This window comes from Melospiza melodia, chromosome 30 (genome assembly GCF_035770615.1).
Source record: "Melospiza melodia melodia isolate bMelMel2 chromosome 30, bMelMel2.pri, whole genome shotgun sequence".
NCBI lineage: Eukaryota > Metazoa > Chordata > Aves > Passeriformes > Passerellidae > Melospiza > Melospiza melodia.
In genome coordinates this window covers 3,245,085-3,266,211 of record NC_086223.1, presented here as the reverse complement: position 1 = coordinate 3,266,211, position 21,127 = coordinate 3,245,085, and the positions used below count along the sequence as shown (strand labels likewise).

The 21,127-nt window shown below is 52.2% G+C and overlaps 1 protein-coding gene across 1 annotated transcript; it reads right to left on the bottom strand.

The window, feature by feature from the left end:
* Positions 1–1,678: 1,678 nt before the first annotated feature.
* Positions 1,679–19,615, bottom strand: RND2 (Rho family GTPase 2). Its single transcript, XM_063178778.1, has 5 exons — positions 19,488–19,615; positions 19,320–19,407; positions 9,521–9,630; positions 4,652–4,786; positions 1,679–3,072 (listed from the first exon to the last, which is right to left on the bottom strand). Exons 1-5 carry the CDS (start codon positions 19,587–19,589, stop codon positions 2,824–2,826), a joined length of 684 nt encoding a protein of 227 aa, XP_063034848.1. The 5' UTR covers positions 19,590–19,615; the 3' UTR covers positions 1,679–2,823.
* Positions 19,616–21,127: the final 1,512 nt, after the last annotated feature.

The following is a 21,127-nucleotide window of genomic DNA, read 5'->3' as shown; positions in this document are numbered from 1 at the left end:
AGGGACTCTCATTTGCCCAGAATTCAATCCCACTCTGAAGCCACAAGCCCAAGGCTCCAAAAAAGGCTCCCAGCAGTTCATGTCTGGGTTGTATTCAAGGCTGACAGATGAATGCTTTGGGTTCAGCTCAGCTGGGGCAGCATTTGCATTTTGGCTTTCATCAGCTTCTCATGAGCTGGCTGCACATTCCTGCGTCCAAACCTCCTCTGGACATGTCTGCATCTGAGTCTGGTCCTGCTCACTCTGGCAGAATGCACATTTTTTTTGGCTGATACAAATTTATTTTTGTTTTTTTTTTTTTTTTTTTGCTGTTCTAGAAGCAGCTGGGCACAAATTACTTTCACTCCAATGTCATTATTATTTTCATACCACAGTTAAAGCTGTGCTGAGGGTGGTGTGAGGTGAGTAGAAACGACACTTCCCTCCAGCACAGAAAATAAATTAACGAAACCAGAACAAGAAGTTTTCAAGGAAGATCCCATCCTTGTCCCTGTGGGACTGGTGCTCCCACAGCTCCCTGAGCTGAGCCTGATGTGCTGTGCCCATTCTGCACTGGTGCTGCCCTGCACAGCCCCCCAGCATGGATCCTGGAATTAAGATTTGTTTACAGGGTGACCTAACAAGTTAAGGCAGAGCCAGCACAAGTTTAAACTGATCAGTGACCCAGGAACTGCTTTTGTAGGGACTGGCACATTAAAGTCAAACTGCTTTTGACATTAAATTCAAACTGCTTCTGTAGGGACTGGCACTTTAAATTCAAACTGCTTTTGTAGGGACTGGCACATTAAAGTCAAACTGCTTTTGACATTAAATTCAAACTGCTTCTGTAGGGACTGGCACTTTAAATTCAAACTGCTTTTGTAGGGACTGGCACATTAAATTCAAACTGCTTCTGTAGGGACTGGCACATTAAATTCAAACTGCTTTTTAGGGACTGACACTTTAAATTCAGAGCCTGAGAGCTCTGTAAAAGGGACTGCACTTGCTGTGTGATGAGGAAAGAAGGAAGCCCCAGTGGCTGTGGGACATGAGGTGGTGAGAACACCTGCAAACAGGTTCTGAGGAATGAGCAGTGACTCCTGCGTGCCTCTGACTGCTACAGTCCAAGATTTGGGATCTGGTTCTGTCCAACAAGGCTCTGAGGAACCCAGAGAGTGCAAGAAAAGCATCAAGAGGCTGAGGGCTGCTCTCCACACACTGCATTGCTCAGTTCCTCCTCCTCTCAGACTGCAGATGGGGTTTTCATGCTCTTTCAGCCTGCTCACAGCACAAGTGTCCAGTCACTGGTGGAGCTTTTCTGGTGCTGGTAAATCAGCAGCTCCAAAATCCCCCAAAATGCCTTCACTGTGCAGCTGGGTGTGAGAGCAGACACAGAACACTGAGTGAAAAGCTGAAAGGACACAGACAGCTCCTGGCAGCTGAATCAGGCAGAGACAACCTGCAAATGCTGCACAACACTGCAGGAGCCAGGACAGAGGGAGAGGCTGCTCAAGGCAGGTGTTTCAGCTCCAAAATGAATACATGCAGATAAATCCTCTGGGTTTTTTCACTGAAGGGGGTGCACAAGTGTATTTCAAGAGCTGGAGAGAGACATCAGGACACAAAGGTAAGTTGAGCAGTAAGAGGTTTTGAGAGGATGTGTGGTTTGAGTTAAAAATGAACACAGCCAAGCACCACAGATTTTCCAATCATGTTTATTTTTCCTGTAGCCCACAGACACAGTTGGATCTGGCAACAGAGCAGATTCTATTTTTCCATAAAGTGTCCATGTGACATCAAGCCCAGGCTAATACTGTCATCAAAGGCATTCAGAGGGGGCAGCAGCAGAAGCAATGGGAGATGCTGGGAGGAGGCCAGACAGCAAGGCACAAGGGCAGGGAGCACCTCCTCTCCCACTGCCACAGCAGAGACAGGGTGCAGATATGCATAAAGGCATTTTCCTCATCAATACCAGACAAACACAGCACCATGCAACACAGCCTGCAGCTGGAAGTGGGTGGGGAGCAGGATAAGGATTGTTATTGCAGTTCTTGTTGGGAGCTGTGTGTGCAGGGCAGGGGGAGAGCCCAGGGCTCAGCAAAGCTCCCCAGGGGCATTTGCTTGCTGGAGGGAACCACAATCCTCAGGGTGCACCTAGTGGGACACACCTCTCCCTCAGAGCCAGACCCACCTTTCAAATGCAGTTTGAGTACCTGAAATGCTGTGGGAAGAGACATCTGTGTGTTTTCCTTGCAGGAGGTGGGCTGCTGTGGTGTCTCATCAGGTTGAGGTTCCTTCCCAGCCCTCCCTCCCAGCTCTGGCCCAGACCTGCACCTCGCTGTCCAACAGCATCACCTCAAACATCATTTCCCTTCTGCAGGGAGATTGGAGGAACACCTTCTCCTGACCACACTCTGCTGCTCCAAATCCCCCTCCTCCCTCCAGCCCAGGTCCCACAGAGCCCCCAGCCCAGGCTGTGTGTGCTGTAGAGCTGCACAGAGCAGGGCCTGGGCTGTGGGTACAGGAGGGTGGCACACACACACACACACACACATGGCATCGCTCCCTTTGACTTTGTTTCACCCAGCCACAAACCTTCCAGCACCAGAATCCTCCTCTGCCGAGTGGTTCCTTCATCCCAAGCAATCTGCACAGCAGCAGAGAGTCTCCACAGTGCAGGGCAACTCGTGCAGCCCTGCTGGCAGCTGGCACCTTTGCTCAGCCCTGCAGACTGAGAGAAAGGCTTTGGAAAGGCAGGGCAGCTCCTGCAGCCAGCACCACGCCCTTGTCTCAGCCACTCACTGCACAAATGGACAACACACACGCGTTATTTACAGCCCGTTCTCACATGATGGAGCAGCTCTTGGCTCGGTCTTTCCTCATCTCTGTGTCACTCAGGAAGTCTGTCCTGCCAGGCATCTGTGACGCCCGCTTCAGTCCCCGCTTGGAGTTGCTGCGTTTCAGGTTCTTGTGCACCCTGTTGACCGAGGCCAGCGTGGTCAGGTGGAACACGTCCCTCACGCTGTTCTCTGACACCTTGGAGGAGCATTCTGCATAGGCCACTGCCCCAATCTGCCGTGCCAGCGCGCTGCCCTGCGGCCAGAGAGAGCAGCACGGAGGGGACGGGGTTAGGGCACCGAGGAGCAAGTGTAAAAATGTGCATTTTATTGGCTTTTCGCGTTAAAATGGTTATTAAAACGAATACCGTTAGGAAAATTAATCCACAAAATGTGTATTTTATGATTGGCTTTTCGCGTTAAAATGAATACTGTCAGGAAAATTAATCCACAAAATGTGTATTTTATGATTGGCTTTTCGCATTAAAATGAATACCGTTAGGAAAATTAATCCACAAAATGTGTATCTATCTTATGATTGGCTTTTTGCGTTAAAATGAATACTGTTAGGAAAATTAATCCACAAACACCAGAAGTTTATGTCCAAAAAGGAGGCATTTTTACTTCATTCAAATAAAGGGACAAGCCATGGGGCATTGTCCTGGGATCTCTCAAATTTCTGGAGGACTCAGCCTCCCTTTTTCTCCCAATTTCCCACATTTCCCTTCTCTCTTTCCCCATTGGCTGAGGCACTTGAGAGGTAAAAAATTCCCAATACACCTGATACTGAAGATTTCCCTCTAATGTATAACCCTCCCTTCTGTTAGGAGAATTAACCCACAAACATCAGAGGTTTATGTCCAAAAAGGAGGCAGAAGAGTACTTTTGCTTTATTTGAATAAAGGGAGAGGCCATGGGGCATTCCCCTGGGATCTCTCCAATTTTTGGAGGATGCTGTCACTGTGATATTTTATGAAAAATCCCTTTGCCAGGATCTTTTCTCCTGAAAAGCTGGGAAGCTTCAGCTTCTCCATGTTTTGCTGCTCTGGAATGTGATTTGGAGAACTGTTTACCCAGCATTTGAATTTTCTTTAATTAATGGCCAATCACAGCCAGTCTGCGTCGGACTCTCTGAGTCTGTCACAAGATTTTATTATCATTCCTTTCTAGCCTTCTGATGTCTCCTTTCTCTTTCTTTAGTATAGTTTTAGTATAGCATTTTTAATATAATATATATCATAAAATAATAAATCAGCCTTCTAAAACATGGAGTCAAGATTCTCATCTCTTCCCTTGTCCTGGGGACCCTCAAACACCACCACAGGACTCAGCCTCCCTTTTTATCCCAATTTCCTTCTCTCTTTCCCCAATGGCTGAGGTACTTGAGAGGTAAAAATTCCCAATACACCTGATACTGAAGATTTCCCTCTAATGTATAACCCTCCCTTTTAATTTTTAATTCTTATGGAATTTAAGGGTTTTTCTACCCCATTGTTTCCTTCATCTTGCAGTGTCTAATTTCATTTATCAGCAAACCTGAAGTCACTGGGAGCAGAAAGAGCTGCACTGGAGATGCAGAAGGACAACACTCCCCTTTAGCCAGTCCAGCCTGTCAAATCAGGCACTTCCACCTGCTTTGAGGAATGACTTTTTTGGCTACTAAATGGCTGGCTGCCCAGCAGAGCATCAGGAATTGGGTCTTCTAGAGCTGGGGACAAGAGTGGTGGAAACAAGAACAGCTCCAAACCCCTGAGCAAACCATCAGCAGACCAAGGCTTGGGTGCAGTGGGTGGCAGGGCAGAGCTGTCCCCTCCCTGGGCACTGCCCAAACCCACCTGCTCGTGTGTCACGGGGATGAGGCGCTGCTTGGAGAGCTCCCTCAGGGTGTTGAGGTCTGTCCTCATGTCCAGCTTGCAGCCCACCAGCACGATCTTGGCGTTGGGGCAGAACTCCTGTGTCTCCCCTTGCCACTGTGGAGGAAAGGACGGGTTCTGGTTGGTGTGGCTTTTCCAAGCAGGGGGTCACGACTGTTCAAACACTGATTAGCATATCAGGGCTCTTTAATGACTGCCACTGTCAAGGATGGAATGGCCAAAGTACCCTTCATGCCTGCCTGTTCCACATTATTGCTCAAATCTGGGAGCCCAAGGGTCAACAGGGCCAGTGGAGAGCTCTTTGCACACTCACACACTATTCATTAATGGGAGCCACCACACCATAATGTTAAAGACATCATGATGTTCAGAGCATAGCTACAGCCAGGGAAATTAAGAATTGAAGCAATGGAAAGAGAAGGCCAGGGCAAACATCCATGTCCTTCATACAAATGACTCTTTTCAGAGCTCCCAAAGTGAATGCCTGATGTCAGCTGTGTCTGCAGCAGTAAATAAATCCATCACCTGTGACCTCCCCCGGGGGGAGACCTGCACAGCTCCATCAGCATGTCAATGCCCCAGTCACTTATCTAGTGGTGCTGAAGTAGAGAGCAGATAAAAAAATAGAGATTACCCCCAGCTGAAGTGTCACTTGGAATTAGCAATTTCCTGCTACAATAACTCAGGGTTAAGGTCCACCCAGGGCAATTAGAAGCAGAAAGAAAACCAAGCCACCAAGCCCAGTGTTCACAACCTCGTGGGGAAGGGAGGGCTAAAAACCACCCAAATGTCATTCAACCAGTATCAGACCAAAGCCACTGCAAAATATGAAAAACCTTATTTTCTATCAGGAGATTGTCTTAGGTATCTGTTTGCCAAGACCTCAGGTACCCCCAGCCCCTGAGCAGGTCATGGTGCTGCAGCCACAGACCTACCCAACCTCACAATGAACAGACCCACTTCTTTTGGAGCTCTCACTCTAATTTATATGCAAAATATAAAAAATATTTTTTTTTTTTTATCAGGAGATTGTCTTAGGTATCTCCAGGAATTTGCTTGCCGCAGGACTTAGGCACCCCCAGCCCCTGGGCAGGGTTCTGGAGGTCATGGTGCTGCAGCCACAGACCTACACAACCTCACAATAAACAGACCCACTTCTTTTGGAGCTTTCACTCTAATTTATGTGCAAAATATGAAAAATCTTTTTTTCTATCAGGAGATTGTCTTAGGTGTCTCCAGGTATCTGCTTGCCAAGGACACTGACTCCCCAGGATTCAGGCACCCCCAGCCCCAGAGCCACACAACCTCAGAATGAACAGACAGACCCACTTCTTTTGGAGCTTTCATCCTAATTCATGTGAAGGATTTGAGCTACAAGGCCTGTCACACCTGGCAGAGGGCTCTGCAGTGACACAGGGCTCCCTATTCTATGGAGAGAGCTGTGACCTCTTCCTGCATGACTGACACCTCTGGGAGCCCAAACCCTGTTGTGCTATCAAGACTTGTCAGGACCAAAGCACCACTCCATGAAATCTTGTTCTGCATGAAAGGCAGAGCTGCTTGCTTGCACTCCCCTCAGATGCCTCTGCCCCTTCAACTGTACATGCTGTACAGCAGCCCAGGCATCAGAGGGGAGGCATTAATAAAGATTTCCTCTGCTGGATTTTTGCCTGAGGCTTGAACAGGAAAATGTTATTTTCCTTATTTGCCTGATATCACAAGCTAAAACCCATTTCAGCTTCATGGTGTCTTAGGAATTTTCCTCGCTGCCATAAGGCTGTGAGCCTGCACCAAAGGAAACAAGGCATCTACTCAGAGGCACTTAAGAAATCCCCTGGGATTTAGGGTTTATTTTAAGTTACCATATCAAAAAAACATTGCCTAGCAGCACTCCAAACATCTGTGAGGCTGTACAGGGAAAGCCATGCACTGAGCAGGGTGGACTCACATGAAGAGTGTGCAGAGAGACAAGTAACTCCCAGCCCCACCTAATTATTGAGAGGTTTGTATTTCATTAAGGTCCAAGTGATTCACTTGCATTATTATTCTGCTGACTCCCAAGCTGAGCAGTGAATTCTTTGAGTCCACATGAAACACCCTCCCTCCACCCAGCCTGCTTGGTACCCAGGACCTGCTCTGGAAGCCAACACTGAGCCATTGACCAATTTATCTGAAGGGTCTTTGTCCCCTCAGCAGGACACTCCTGAGACAAAGCCCCACTTCTCAGCCCTCCCAGCAGCTGAGTCAGAGGCACTTGCTTCAGCACATTTGGCAAAATGTGGAGAGGCCAAGAGGCCAGGCAGCACAATGTGCCATGTTCAGGCCGTGGCCATTCCAGCCCTGGGGCTCTCTGAGGAGAGCAGCCATGGGAGCTGCTGCTCTGTGGTGCTTTTCATGCCTTGGTGTCCCAGAGAGTGTCACAAACGAGATACCAGCCCCCCAGGACAGGATGCAGCTGCCAGATGCTGTCCTGCACAGCATAACCACAGCTCCCTGAATTCCTGCACAGCACAACCACACACCCTGAATTCCTGCACAGCACAACCACACACCCTGAATTCCTGCACAGCACAACCACACACCCTGAATTCCTGCACAGCACAACCACAGCTCCCTGAATTCCTGCACAGCAGAACCACAGCTCCCTGAATTCCTGCACAGCACAACCACACACCCTGAATTCCTGCACAGCAGAACCACAGCTCCCTGAATTCCTGCACAGCAGAGCCACAGCTCCCTGAATTCCTGCACAGCACAACCACACACCCTGAATTCCTGCACAGCACAACCACACACCCTGAATTCCTGCACAGCACAACCACAGCTCCCTGAATTCCTGAATTCCTGCACAGCACAACCACAGCTCCCTGAATTCTGGCACAGCACAACCACACACCCTGAATTCCTGCACAGCACAACCACACACCCTGAATTCCTGCACAGCACAACCACAGCTCTGCTCCCTGAATTCCTGCACAGCACAACCACACACCCTGAATTCTGGCACAGCACAACCACAGCTCCCTGAATTCCTGCACAGCACAACCACACACCCTGAATTCCTGCACAGCACAACCACAGCTCCCTGAATTCCTGCACAGCAGAACCACAGCTCTGCTCCCTGAATTCCTGCACAACACAACCACACACCCTGAATTCCTGCACAGCACAACCACAGCTCCCTGAATTCCTGCACAGCACAACCACAGCTCCCTGGATGCATGGCAGGAAGCAGGGCACAGCAGGACCAAGAAAACCATTTATCCTCCTTCCTCTGAGCAGCATTTGGGGCTGCTGGACTTCACCCCACCTCAGAGGAAAGCCTTGTGTGGGACCTTCTCCCAGAAGTGACCCACTGGGGACCAGCCAGGGGTGCCCCACAGCAGATCCCCAGCCCTGAGAGGCTCTCTGGGACCTGCCAGCTGCAGTATCAGCTCTGCTGAAAGGAGCAGGTAGGAAATTTCAGCTGCTCCCAGTGCCAGGGCAGGCTTAGGGCCCTGCCTGCTCTCCAGGCCAGTGGCATTGTGCCATCTCAGCTCAATAATTCACTTCAAATTCAGCACTACAGCTCATCATTTCTGTTGACGAGCTCTAGAGAACTGATTGCTGTCTTTTTCACTGTGCAGATGCTGAACTGAGGGGAGAGCCAAAAAACTGAGCACTCTGCTTGCTTGGAAACAGGCACCAGAGGCTCCTTCCCAGCTGCTGCAGGCCATCCACAGCCACTGCTGGTTCTGCTGAGAGATCCACTGGTGGTTCTGCTGACAGAGATCCACTGGTGGTTCTGCTGACATAAAAAAATAGACAAATGGATAAACTAATACTGTGAAAGAAATTGTAGACTTTAAAATTAAGCACCTGACAACATCTTTTTAGGATTTGTGTTTCACAGCTGGAGCCTGATCCTGCGAAAAAGCCAATTTCTGTTATGTAAGTGGACTTCTCTAAACTGCAATCCTAAGCTGTAAAATTAAAATTGTGCTCTCTATTTTGCAAGGGTTTGGCCTCAAATGGTAGAACCTTGCCAGATATTTCTTCTTTAATTAGATTGATGAGAATGTCTGGCCCCATGGCCTTGCCTGGAGTTCCTGTGCTCAGAGGAGGATGGTCAGGTGCTCTGCTTGGTGTGTGCAGAATGCAGAATATTTCCATTTGGAAAGGAACCTAGGGGGTGGTGGCAGCTTGCAGCATGTGTGTGGGGTCTGTGTTCACACCCACAGATGTGGGGGCAGCAATTAACAACAGCAACCCAAGACAGGGGCCAGAGCTCTGACCCTGATGAGAGCCTCAGGGCCACCATGGTGGGGCAGAGCACCCCATGGCTGCTGGCATTCACCTTTTTAAGCACATTTTCCAGGGTTTGAGGCCATGGTGGGGCACAGCACCCCTCTGGTTGTTGGACACACCTTTTTGAGCACATTTTCCAGGGTTTTGGGGTGTGGTGGAGCACAGCACCCCTCTGGTTGTTGGTCACTCACCTTTTTGAGCACACTGTCCAGGGTTTGAGGGCATGGTGGGGCACAGCACCCCTCTGGCTGATGGAACTCACCTTTTTGAGCACACTGTCCAGGCTCTCAGGGTATGGTGGAGCACAGCACCCCTCTGGTTGTTGGACACACCTTTCTGAGCACATTTTCCAGGGTTTGAGGCCATGGTGGGGCAGAGCACCCCATGGCTGATGGAACTCACCTTTTTGAGCACACTGTCCAGGGTTTTGAGGTGTGGTGGAGCACAGCACCCCATGGCTGCTGGCACTCACCTTTTTAAGCACATTTTCCAGGGTTTGAGGGCATGGTGGGGCAGAGCACCCCTCTGGCTGATGGAACTCACCTTTTTGAGCACACTGTCCAGGGTTTCAGGGCGGCTGATGTCAAAGCAGATGAGCACAGCGTCCGAGTCGGGGTAGGCCAAGGGCCGCACGTTGTCGTAGTAGGCCGAGCCTGTGGAGAGGGGCAGGGTCAGTGTTAAAATAAAATTCTGGTTTGAAAGAGACCACATGCCATAAGTTCACCAGAACTGGATTAGCAGAGGATTTTAGTTCCTTTGTTTAGGCATGGAAGTCAGATGTTTTGTCCTTGTTTTCTTATATTTACCCCTTGACAGAGTGAAGAGGCAAGTTTTACATCCCTCTCCCTGCCTGGTGAGCATCTGGCAAGTGCTGCTGATGCAGGAGGGCTCAGCCTGGCTCACCACTCAGCCTGGATTCCATCACCCCTCACAGCAGAAAGGTGGGGCTGAGAGAACACAGCAAATGCTGCTGCTGGGTTTGTATCCTCCCTTGCTATCTTCATACAGGAGAGCTTGCTCACAAAGGTGGTGAGAATTTGTGACAGGTACAAATGGATTGCCTTCTTTCTGGATTTGTGCTGGGAAAAGTCAGACAGATTCTTTTTGGTGTATAAAAGAAGTGACAGTTTTTGGTGAATGAGCTATAAATGGAAGGGGATGATTCTGCATTCCACAGGAACTCTGTGAGCAGGCAAAGAGCCCAGCCTGAATCATGCACTTCTTATATTTCTGTATTTCTTCTACCACACACATGTGCACACACACACCCCTTCAATGCAAATTTCAGGCAGGAAGGTCACTGTGCCACAGCATTTTTATTTGCCCTGCACTCTGCTGGTGAGTGCAGACACCTCAGCAAACACTCATGGAGCAATCAGCCTCACTATATAAAACCAAAGCAGTGGTTTTAAGCAGCAAAGACAAAATCACTTAAACTTCCTGGAGGGATGAGAAGCAGATTTTATTTATGGGAAGAGGAAACAGAGACAGCAGAGTCCTGTTGAATCTGCCTCCTCCAAGAGCAGGATTGCCATCCTGGGCTGAGGAAGCCAGACCTGCCTCCTGCTGCAGCTCCTCGGGATGTCAGGAGCTGGCACTTTCCCACCCCAGGAGAAAGGTGCAGCCCAGGTGTCAGGTGGCTCCTCAGTGAAACTCAGCACCTGATGAATTATGGATGATGGTGGTTTATGTGTCTGGAAGGATGGAAATCTGCCTGGGCTGGGCACCAGAGGAGAGTGGGCTGATTCTCTGCAGGTCCTGTGTGCACAGGGGCTCAGTCCCCCAGCACAGCACAGCTGGAGCTCTGCAAACACCTGGGCAGCAGAGCCTGATGCTCCTCTCTCTGCCCAGAGCCCGCATGGGGCAGGCTGAGGGCTTGGTGGAGCCTCCCCAAACCCTGCCCAGTGCCAGGGACTGGCCATGCAGCTCAGACCACGGCACCAACCACAGCAGAGCTCCAGGGCTGTGACCAGCCAGCCCCTGCCACTCCACACAGCCAGGGGAAGCTGCTCTGGATTTGATGTGCAATTGGATTCCCAAAAAATCGGCTCCTGGTGTCTCCAGCTGTTACAGCCAGCCCAGAGGAGCAAAGGCACCTGCAGCCCCTGCAAAGTCACTGGGAAGGGAAGGGGTTTGGAACAGCACAGAAGAAACAGATCCTGACCTCTGCAGAGCCCAGCCCTCTTCCTAGAGGGAAAATCAAGCTCCCTAATGGAAAGGAGCCAGTCCCTGTGGCATCTTGGGCAGCTCTGGGGACGGGGATGCCAGACAGGCAGGCAGGGTGAGCCAGGGTGCAGAGGTTCCTGAGCTCTCCTCAGGCTCACACCTGGCAGGGTCACAGCACTCCCCATGGCACAGCCACACGAGCCAGCCCTGCCCAGCCCAGGGCTGCTCTCACAAGCAGCACCAAGCAGCGCTGAGCTCCCCTTTGAACAGGCTCCTCTGTTTGCCACGAGCTGGGAGCACAGGACAGGAGATGCAGGGCTGATCTGCATGCCTGAATCAGCCCAGCCCTTTATCTGAGCCCTGCCCTCTCCCCCATGCACACAGAGCTCTCTGCCTCCAGACAGGGGCCCTGGTGCTGGAGGAAACGTTCCCACGCACATCCTCTCCCTGCAGCTTCTCAGCTTTACATAAACACTTGAGATAAATCTACCCCCTCCCAGCCAAGGAATGCTCCTTTTGTAGGGGCAGCTTTGGCTCATTCAGCACAGACAGTGCCACAGCAAACTGTATCATAGCAACCCGCTGCTCCTCAGCAGCCAGCCAGCTCCTCAGGGCTGCTGCAGCCCCCCCAGACCCCACTGGACCCCCACGGGCTCACCCCAGAGCCAGGAATCCTGCCAGGAGTCCTGCTCTCCTCACCTGGACCACAGGAGAGACTCCCGTGCTGAGGGAAGGGAAGCACGAGGTAAAGAACCTGATTTTCCAAATGAGATCAGAATTTGCTTCACATTCATTACCTGCAAAGAGCAGGAGCCACCCCTGGCACCTCAGCTGGCATTCAGCAGCTCCTGCCCACCTCAGTGCTGCCCTGTGGGGCAGAGGAGCTGCATTTCTCCCAGCCAAGGTAATCCCCAGTTTGCTCTGGAGACATCTCTACTGAATCAGGAAATTCTCTTTTGCATCTATTACTTTTTCATTGCATTTAACAACTAAAAAAAACCACCAAAACAACACACCCCCCCCCACCCCAAAACCCCACCTAAACAACCCAAAAAAGCCAGAGCCTTCAAATCCAGCTCTCCAGTTTTATGGATTATGAGCACTTGACACCTTACAGATCCTCCAGCAAGACACTCCAGAGATCACAGTCTGGCAATTCCACACACACACAAGGAGCCCAAGGCTGGTGTGTCTGCAGATTCAGCCTTCCTTCACTGCATGAGTCATTCTCCCACTTGGCATCCAGGTCTGCGAGAAACAGGACCTAAGTGCATCTGTTCATGATTAAAGGGAAAACTGGAGCAAGCCTACAACCAGCTTAAAAATAAAATTCCCATTGTTGTCTACAACACAAGCACGAGTGGCTCCTCTTTGCCCTTGCCTGGCAGATCCTGCAGAGCCTGGCACTGCAGCTCAGAGATGCCACTCTTGGGCAGGGGGCTGAAATGTGCTGTTTCATCTCCACCAACGTGGTGCTAATCTTCATTTGCTCCTCATTAGGAGTTCTGGAGATGATGAGCCTCTCTTCCATCCAACAATAGGGAAAGCCAGAGTGTTTGCAGAGCCATGATCTGCTCTGCAAGGGGCTCTCACAGCCCAGCTCTGGCTGAAACAGAGATGAGCACTGCCAAGACCTCAATTTCTCAGCAGCACACTTGGGGGGGCTCTGAAAGCTCTCCCCAAAGAGGGAGCAGTGCTGAGGCACACGCTGCTTTCTGCAGGCACTGCCAAGAGCAGCCTTCATGGAATGAAACACAAACCCATCCCAGCTTTCTGCAGGGCCACACTGACAACACAGAGAGCTCTGGGTCACCTCCCCACACAGAGGTGCCAGATGAGCCTTCAGAGATGGCAGAGGATGTGCACCCTGCCAGACAGATCCCAAGAGGGCAAAGCTGCCAAAGCAGGAGCAAGTCAACAGCCCCAGGACTTCCAGAACCTTCTGGCCTGGCTGAACTTTGACATTTGTCTTGCTTGTGGCAACATCACTGCAAACCCCTGAAGTGCAGGAAAGGAGGAAACTGCTCTGTGACATAGAATAAACACTCTTCTGGGAAATGCACAACTGAAAGAAAACCCCAGCTCATCAGTTTGGACGATTAACCTCTGCTCCTAATTCCTACAATGCACGTTCAGAAATGAGTGAATTACTAAAGAGCCCAGCTGGCACACCTTCAGGATGAAGGCAATGCTATTTGCATAGGCTGAGGTGGCATTTCTGGGCCCTTCTCCAGACCTTATTACTGGAAGCCTGCCCCTCAGGAGGAGGCAGTTCTGCTGGATTTACCAGTGGAGGGAGGAATCCCCAGCTCAGGCAGGTGCTGAGCTCTCCTGCCCCATCCCAGCCCTGTGTCCTGCCTCATCTGTGGCCACAGAAGCTTGCTCAGCTGCAAACCTCCCTCCAGCAGCTGTGAGGAGCCCCTGAAAGCTCCTGGGGCAGCATCACTGTGGGGGTGTTGGAGGGAAGGGATGAGAATCTTGACTCCATGTTTCAGAAGACTGATTTATTTTATTATATATATTATATTTCAGAAGGCTGATTTATTATTTTATTATATATGTTCTATTAAAAGAAAATGATACACTAAAACTACACTAAAGAGAAAGGAGACATCAGAAGGCCAGAAAAGAATGATAATAGAATCTTGTGACTGCTCACAGCTTCGACACAGCTGGACTGGGATTGGTCATCAAGTAAAACAATTCACATGAGACCAAGCAGAGATGCAAGTGTTGGTAAAATCTTCAGACCACATTCTAAGCCATCAGAGAGTTATTGTTTATATTTGTTTTCTGAGGCTTCTCAGGAAAAAAAAAAACCTAGTGAAAGGGTTTTCATAAAACATGTCAGTGACACATCAGAGGGTGTCTGGCATGGCAGGAGCGGCAGGACTGCCCTCCCAGCCTTTCCACGCCTGCAGCAGCTGAGCAGGGAGACAAATGGGGGTCACAGGTGCCTTCCTGGCACTCCTGCCACAACCTGGCTGCCACCCTTCCTGCAGGGGACACCAGGGACCCAGAGGGGCAACAGCACAGGCAGCACGCACAGGGAACAGGGCTGAGGGCTGCGTGGACACAATTCTCATGGAGCAGCGCTGCACATTTCAGGGTTACTGCTCACAGGCATCAGATCCCTCCCCAGGCATGTGGCTGCCAGATAAGGTTTCTTCCCACGGGGAAGGCTGGGCCTGTACACTTGCAAAGTTTAATGGAGTGGAGATTTTTATCTTCAGAATCTGGGGCAAGAGGAGCAGGGAGAGCAGAGCACAGCAGAGAGCAGATCAGCTCTGGGCTGTGGGAAAGGGGTCAGCACCTGAGCTGGGAACAAACCCACCCCACAGAACATTCCTCTTTATTCACAAGGTCACAGCAGCCAGCGGGGCCAGCCAGCTGTCACTAAAAGCAAATGTTCCTCAGCATCCTCACAACTCCCAGGACATCTCACGGCCCCACAGAAGCTTGAGCCTCTCAGATCCGGAGGGGACAAAGGATGGATGATGCCAGAGCAGAACCAGGCTCCATCCCTGAGCCACAGAGCACTGCAGCATGCCCACAGTGTGCCCAACCCAGAGAGGAGATCCTCCTGGGCACTGCCCTGGCATGCCTTCCCAAGGTCCATCCTCCACCCACTTCAGTACCAGCATTTCTGCTGCAACCCTTTAAAGTTCTGTCTGACTGGTTGCTGACCTGCATGGGAATTTGACCCAGCTGTATTTTTAGGATTAACTACATATTTGTGCTGAGGCACAACACAAGCACGCTGCTTTTAGGCTCTCAGTCTGAACAGGAAGCATGGGAGGAGCTCTTTTGGTATGGAAAGGGCAGCTCCACATTTTCTGTGTGCCTCAGAGTGAAGTCTTTCTGAGACAGGACTCGTTCTTACATTGGGAAGAGGCAGCCATGGCAATCCTGGAGCTGCACCCTGGGAATCCAGGCACAGCCAGCCCCAGCATCCATGGAGATGCCATTGCCAAACTCAGCCCCTTTCAGCTCTCTAATCTCATCAACATTCCTCAGTAGCTCCCTTAAAAGAAGGATCTGTTATCACAGCCCGTGGTTTCCCACACAGGCCATTCCAAGGCAGACTGTTTGCTGAGCACAGGCAGAGAGGAAGGCGGAGGGGGATTTGCAATTCACAGCGTTATTCTTGTCTTGAAAGCACATCTGCTGAAGAGACAGCGGCTGTGGAGAGCTGGCAGGCACACAGCTCTGCTCTGAGCCGGGCAGGGCACTGCTGAACCCGGGAGCACTGACCTCTGCAACGCTGCAGGCTGCAGCAGGCACTGCCACTCTCAAGGTCCACAAAGGACAGTCCCCTCCAGCAGCTTCCCAAGGCAGCAGTGACCTTGTGCAGGGCACAGTGCCAGGCTGGCTCTGCCACTGAGCACTGGCAAAGATGTCCCTGCCAGGAGCAGGCAGCTCTGCTCTGCATCAGCCAGAGATGCATCAGGCAGCTCAGTGGCCTCAGATCACTCCTTGCTCTGCCTGCCTGCACTTTGAGGCACAAAAGCAGAGCCTCCTAGCAAAGAAGTCAGTACAGTGTAGGTTCCTCACCATTATTATTGAAAACAGAACAAAAAAATCCACCTAGATAGAGGGTAAAGCCTCAGAGCTGCCAGCAGCACTGCTGCCAACCCTCAAGCATGGCTTGAGCTCCTCTCTCCCCTTGCTTGCACCCAGTGCCAGGGAAGCTCTGCAAAACAGGGCATTGTGCCAATCTGTTGGGCACTGGTCATTCCCATCATGGCCTGGCATTGCCAGTGCACCAGTGGGCAGTGCCAGCTCGTGGTGGGAAACACTCCAAGCACAGCTCCCTGGGCCGCAGGTCAGGCTCCTCACTGAGGGCTCTCTCTGCCAGAGACCTGCTGAGCACCCCAATGGTTCCACTTCCAGCCCCAGACACACTCCCTGATCCCACAGGGAAAGTATTATTACCTCGCTGAGGAGAAGCTCCCTGCCCCTGCACGCCCTGGGGGGAACAATGCTCCCTCCCAGACCTGACGCACTCGAACGAAACTCGAAACTCGCCCACTCCTTGCGGAGCATCGCTAATGATCGCCAGCCATGCACCTTCCTCCTCCTCCTCCTCCTGCCCCAGGAACAAAGCACAGAGCTCATCCTGCCGGTCCGGGGCACCCAGCCCTTTGGGAACAGCACTGCCAAGCCATCAGGCATCCCACTGAGCAGGAGTTTCCCCCACCACAAGATCCCAGCCCTGTGCAGAGGAGTTGTTTCTGTGCTGAGCGTGTTCAGCCAACGAAAGAATTCGCCAGAAGAGGAACAAGAAGAGCAGCAAAGCAAAGGCTCAGGAGCAGAGATGCTCCATCCAAGCTCTGCACCCCTTCCCTCGCAGACAAGGATGTCAAACTGTTTTTCAGTGGAGGCTTTAGCAAACAGCATGTAGCACTTGGGCACAGCAGGCATGGGACATTCCTGGCATGCTGTGACATGGCACCCCAAGCAATTTTACTCCCATGGTCTGAATTGAAACAAACACGAAACAGAACCAGCAGCTGCAGATGTTGGACAAGGGGATTTTCTCCCTGGTGCATGCCCAGAGCTAAGTCTCATTTGAGTCCTAGCAGGTTTCACCCTTTTGAAGGATTCTCAGCGCTGGAAACTCTCCAAAGTCATCCTCCAGCCCCAAAATACAATGGACAAAGAGTTAAAAGGCATTTAAAGAAAATCAGAGCTCCCAATACAATTTGGGAGCCATTCAGTTCTCCATCACTCCCATCCACTCTGTGTCAATATTCCTCTAATGGGAGCTGCTGCCTGCCAGCTGCCAGTGTCACAGCCTGTGTTTCCCACTTAGGAGGGGTCAATTCAGCTCCAAAGGCTGCATTTTCCAACAGGATGACAGGGCACAGGGAGCAGGCAGCATCCTGGGCTGGACAGGGCTTACCATGGGGATGGCTGAGTGGCCAGGCAGACTGCAGCCACAATCAGCCTTCATAAAGGGAGTTTTCCAGCCAGACTGCACTTTCCCCACCACCCACTGCTGAGAGATGCTCAGCTCACCTTGTGCAGCTTCCAGAGTCTCCAGCTGCTTCCTCAACTAAGTATGGGGTGAGGGAAATTAAGTAAAAATTTAAAAAAATATATATATATATCCACCTCCTCTCTCCAGGTGTCCGCTGATTTCTCAGGGAATTTTAGTTCCAATCATTTATCTAAGAGAAGGAGAGCATTTAAAATAGAAAATGTTCCCCTCCTCATGTCAGGATCACCCTTTTTCACTCTTGCTGGGATGGAATTTATCATGAATAATACGAAAAGCAGCTTAAAAGAAAGAGCAGGTACTCCAGGAGAGAAGGGGAAGTGCCCACCAATGCCTGTAATTCTCCATGGGGTGGGCAATGAGCTTCTCCTGATCCCTTCAGCTCAGCCGGTTCAACTCACTATTGTGCAGAACTTCGTTTGCCAAAGCTCCCGTTTATAAGGGCCTCTGAAGGCTAGTGAAAACTCAACAGCACTTTGCAGTCTACAGCTAAAAATTTCAGTTTGATTACCAGGGAAAACTGCTGTCTAGTGCTTTGCGGGATTGTTTATTAAGAGCTAGCTCCTGTGTATTTCAAATCAAAGGGAATCTATCTGGAAAACTACCTGATGAACTCTATCTACAGCAAAGCTGTTAAAAAGGTCTGACATTTTTCACAGGAGAAAAGAGGAAGAATCAAAGTCCATTTGTTTTTGGCTGCAGAGACAAATATTGGAAAAACATCTTTTGTCACAAGGGGAAAAATGAGCTTGTGACAGCATCAGATGCAGGTGCCAGATACATCCTTTAAGGACTTTTTATCATGTCCTTTTCTTTAAACATTTGTAAGACCAAATCAAATCATTATGGAGGATTCCTGAAAAGCAAACACTTCAAACGTGCTTCTACACCCTGCAAAGATGAAGTTTTTATATCAAACACAGATCCTCTACAGCAAAGCCATTCAGTGCCTAGCAAAGATAACCCACCACATCCCCTCCAAGGCTGCAGAAGCCCAAGTTTGGAACTCCCCCAGCCGTGGGGGTGCACAAGCTGTGGGTGAACACTCATGTGCACCCCAGTGACCATCCCTGAGTCCTGGAGCACCCTGAGCAGCTTCAAGGAGCCCTCTGCAGCCCAGACCAGCCAGGATGGTTTCACACATGAGAGTCTCCAAACCAGCCCTGCAAGGGCTTCCATGTACCCACCACTCTGTGCTTCAAGCACAGCTCCTGGTCAAACACCAAGGGCCAACACTTCATTCCCAGGAGCCAGCGTCCTCATGGCTCACATCACAGCACACAGCTTGCCAGCAAAGCTGAATCCCATTCCCATTTTGTCTCAGGGAACAAAAATCAGCAAAGCAAGGTCTCTTAGGTCAGGAAGCTCCAGAAGAAGATTCAAATATATTTTACATGTTTGGGCTTGTCCAAGACTCAGTAAAGCCACTAGTCTAGGCAGAACTATGCTAATCCTATAGCTGTCATTTAATGAATGCAAAATTACAGCAAGGAATCTGAATGAACAACAGGAAAAGAAAGTCCTAGGTCATGTTCTCACTTACTACTGCTCTTGGACACTGAGAGCACTTCATTTATCATCAGGATTCCAAAAATTAAGAGACTATGGGGAAATAGAAGCAGCAAGCACACGATGTATATTCATCAGCAGAACACAGCACTCAGCTGCACTGCCCGTACAAAAGGACCCAAAGATAAAGCAGAAAGTGCCTGTGAACTTTGCGGGATGCCAATATTTCCATTAGCTCTGCATCACGCACTCCTCCTGCAACTCGTGCCTCCCCCGGGGCAGGAGCAGGCACAAAGTTTGGGACGGGTCTCGGTGGGCTGGGACAGCCGAGCCCGGCGCTGTGAGCAGAACCACAACCGAGGACACAAAGAGGCAAAACCAATCCGAGCCAAAAAGACGCCAGAGAACCGCGGAGGCTCTGTGGCAGCACCAGGGCACTCCCCCTCCACCAGCACTCCCATTCCTCCCCATTCCCTCCGGCCTCAGGGCTGCAGCCGCAGCCGGTTCTGTTCGCTGTCCCCGCTGCAGGACAAGGGAGCGCCGCCCGCTCGGTGCCCCGGGAGGCTCGCAGGGCTCGGAGCCGCTGCCCCTGCCCCAGCCCGGCGGCTCCGGGAACGGTGGGAAGGACGAGTCCGGCCCCGCCACCCCCGCGCATCCCCGGCCCACCTGAGGTGTCCCACATGTTGAGCTCGGTGCGCTGCTTGTCGATCTCGAAGCTGGCCGTGTAGTTCTCGAAGACGGTGGGCACGTAGCTCTGGGGGATGAGGGGAGAGCACAGGTGAGCCCGGGGGAGCTGAGGGGAGCCCGGCCCGCCCTCCCGCAGCCCTCCCGCACCTCGGGGTAGCAGTCCTTGGCGAAGACGTGCAGCAGCGCGGTCTTGCCGCACTGCGTGTCCCCCACCACCACGATCTTGCAGCGCGCCAGGTGCCCCTCCATGGTGCGGGGCCGCCGCGCCCGCTCCGCCGCCGCTTTACCGGGCCGGCCCCGGCCTGGCCGCGCCCCCGGCCCCGACGGCACCAACCAGGCGCGGAGCGGAGCCGGCGCTGGGCAGGGCCGAGCCGCCACGGCCGCGGCCCCGGGAGCCGCCCCCCGCCGGCCCCTCCGTCCCGAGGGGCGTCCCCTCCGTGCTGCCGCCGCTTGTCGCCAGCCCCGGGGCACGGCGGGTGGAGGATCCGGGGTGTCCGGGATGGGCCCGCAGCCCCGGGATAGCCCCATACCCCCGGGATGGGCCCGCAGCCCCGGGACGGCTCACAGTCCCGGCCCCACAGCCCTGGGATGGACCCACAGCCCCGGGACGGGCTCACATCCCCGGCCCTGCACTGCCCGGGACAGGCTCACAGCCCTGGGATGGACCCACAGCCGCGGGATGGGTTCGCACCCCCGGGATGGGCTCACAGCCCCGGCCCCGCACTGCCCGGGACAGGCTCACAGCCCTGGGATGGACCCACGACCCCCGGGATGGACCAACAACCCCGGGACGGGCTCATATCCCCGGGATGGACCCACAGCCCCGGGATGGACCAACAACCCCGGGATGGACCCACACCCCCAGCCCCGCACTGCCTGGAATGGGCCCACATCCCCAGAATGGTCCCACAGCCCCGGAATGGGCCCACAGCCCCGGCCCCACACTGCCCGGGATGGGCTCAGAGTCCCAGGATGGCCTCACAACCCCTGGGATGGACGCACACCCCCGGCCCCATATCCCCAGCATGGGCCCACAGCCCCGGGATGGGCTCACAGCCCCAGGATGGGCTCAGACCCCCGGGATGGCCTCACAACCCCCGGGATGGACCCACACCCCCGGGATGGGCCCACAGCCCCAGCTCCTTGCTGCTCTCCCTGCCCGGGAGGTGCCCTTTTCACGGGAGCTGCCCAGGGAACGGGAGCTGCTCCCTGAGGAATTCGACAGGAGCAAGTGTAGCCCCACATTTCTCCTCACAGGGAAAAGCAAGGCACAATTCTCCCCAAGAGTATTTCTGGGATTTGCATTCTCTGAACCTCAGAGAAAGGAAGCGCAATTCTTATCATTTGTTGTGCCTGTGTTTGTGCAAAAGTAGAATGCAATATGGAGATTATTTACCCACAGTGATGGTGGTTTGTTTCCTTGGCCTGTCCTGCGAGTGTGTGTGTGTGTCAGGACTGTCACTGACCGTCACGAGATTCTGGGCAGTGTGAGCAGGGTTGAGTGCTTGGCAGACTCAGTTTTAGATGTATAGAATAATATGGTATAAAAGTAATTAATTAGCCTTTTGATATCATTCTCTCCCCTCTTTTGGGAGCAAAAATATCCACTATAAACAGAGACAGCTGGAATTCTGTGCTCAATGAACCCCATATCCCCAATGTCCGTGGCCAAGTGACATCAGCAGGGACAGGGGACTGTGCAGCAGCTGCATGACCCCAGGCTGGCCTCACAGCCCTCTGCAGAGAGGGCAGTGATTTCTGCTCTCCATCCCTCCTTGAGCACAGAC

What these genes read in the sequence shown, in the direction of transcription:
- RND2 (XM_063178778.1), bottom strand. Translation starts at nt 19,589, where the DNA reads ATGGAGGGGCACCTGGCGCGCTGCAAGATCGTGGTGGTGGGGGACACG. An exon ending in CCAAGGACTGCTACCCCGAG is followed by an intron (nt 19,408 to 19,487) that starts GTGCGGGAGGGC and finishes CTCATCCCCCAG; the next exon opens with AGCTACGTGCCCACCGTCTT. An exon ending in TGGACAGTGTGCTCAAAAAG is followed by an intron (nt 4,787 to 9,520) that starts GTGAGTTCCATC and finishes TTTCCTCCACAG; the next exon opens with TGGCAAGGGGAGACACAGGA.